The 203-nt window shown below is 73.4% G+C and overlaps 1 protein-coding gene across 2 annotated transcripts in view; it reads right to left on the bottom strand.

Annotated features, from left to right (window-relative positions):
• The window catches only part of TSEN34 (tRNA splicing endonuclease subunit 34), a 5,325-nt gene that overhangs the window by 4,559 nt on the left and 563 nt on the right, over positions 1–203 (bottom strand). For both annotated transcript variants that reach the window (XM_077757040.1, XM_077757041.1), the window contains exon 2: positions 11–112. In XM_077757040.1, coding sequence (XP_077613166.1) covers positions 11–108 — 98 coding nt within the window. In that variant the 5' untranslated portion in view covers positions 109–112. The remainder of the gene's footprint in view (positions 1–10; positions 113–203) is intronic.

Raw genomic sequence — 203 nt, 5'->3', positions numbered from 1 at the left:
CCCGGCGCCCACCGTGCGGCCCCCCACTCCCAGACGCTCCCGCAGTGCCTGCACCGCTTCGGCCCCCCATACCAGGGAGCGGCCGTTCGCCACCTCCACCACCAGCATCCTCCTGCGAGAGCCAGGGGCACACAGCGGTCACCCACACAGCGCTCCCACCGCCTGGGGGTGGGAAGTGGTAGTGGTGGTGGGGGGGGGGGTCT

This window comes from Crocuta crocuta, unplaced genomic scaffold (assembly GCF_008692635.1).
Source record: "Crocuta crocuta isolate KB4526 unplaced genomic scaffold, BGI_CrCroc_1.0 scaffold142, whole genome shotgun sequence".
NCBI lineage: Eukaryota > Metazoa > Chordata > Mammalia > Carnivora > Hyaenidae > Crocuta > Crocuta crocuta.
This window is presented reverse-complemented; position numbering and strand designations above follow the sequence as displayed.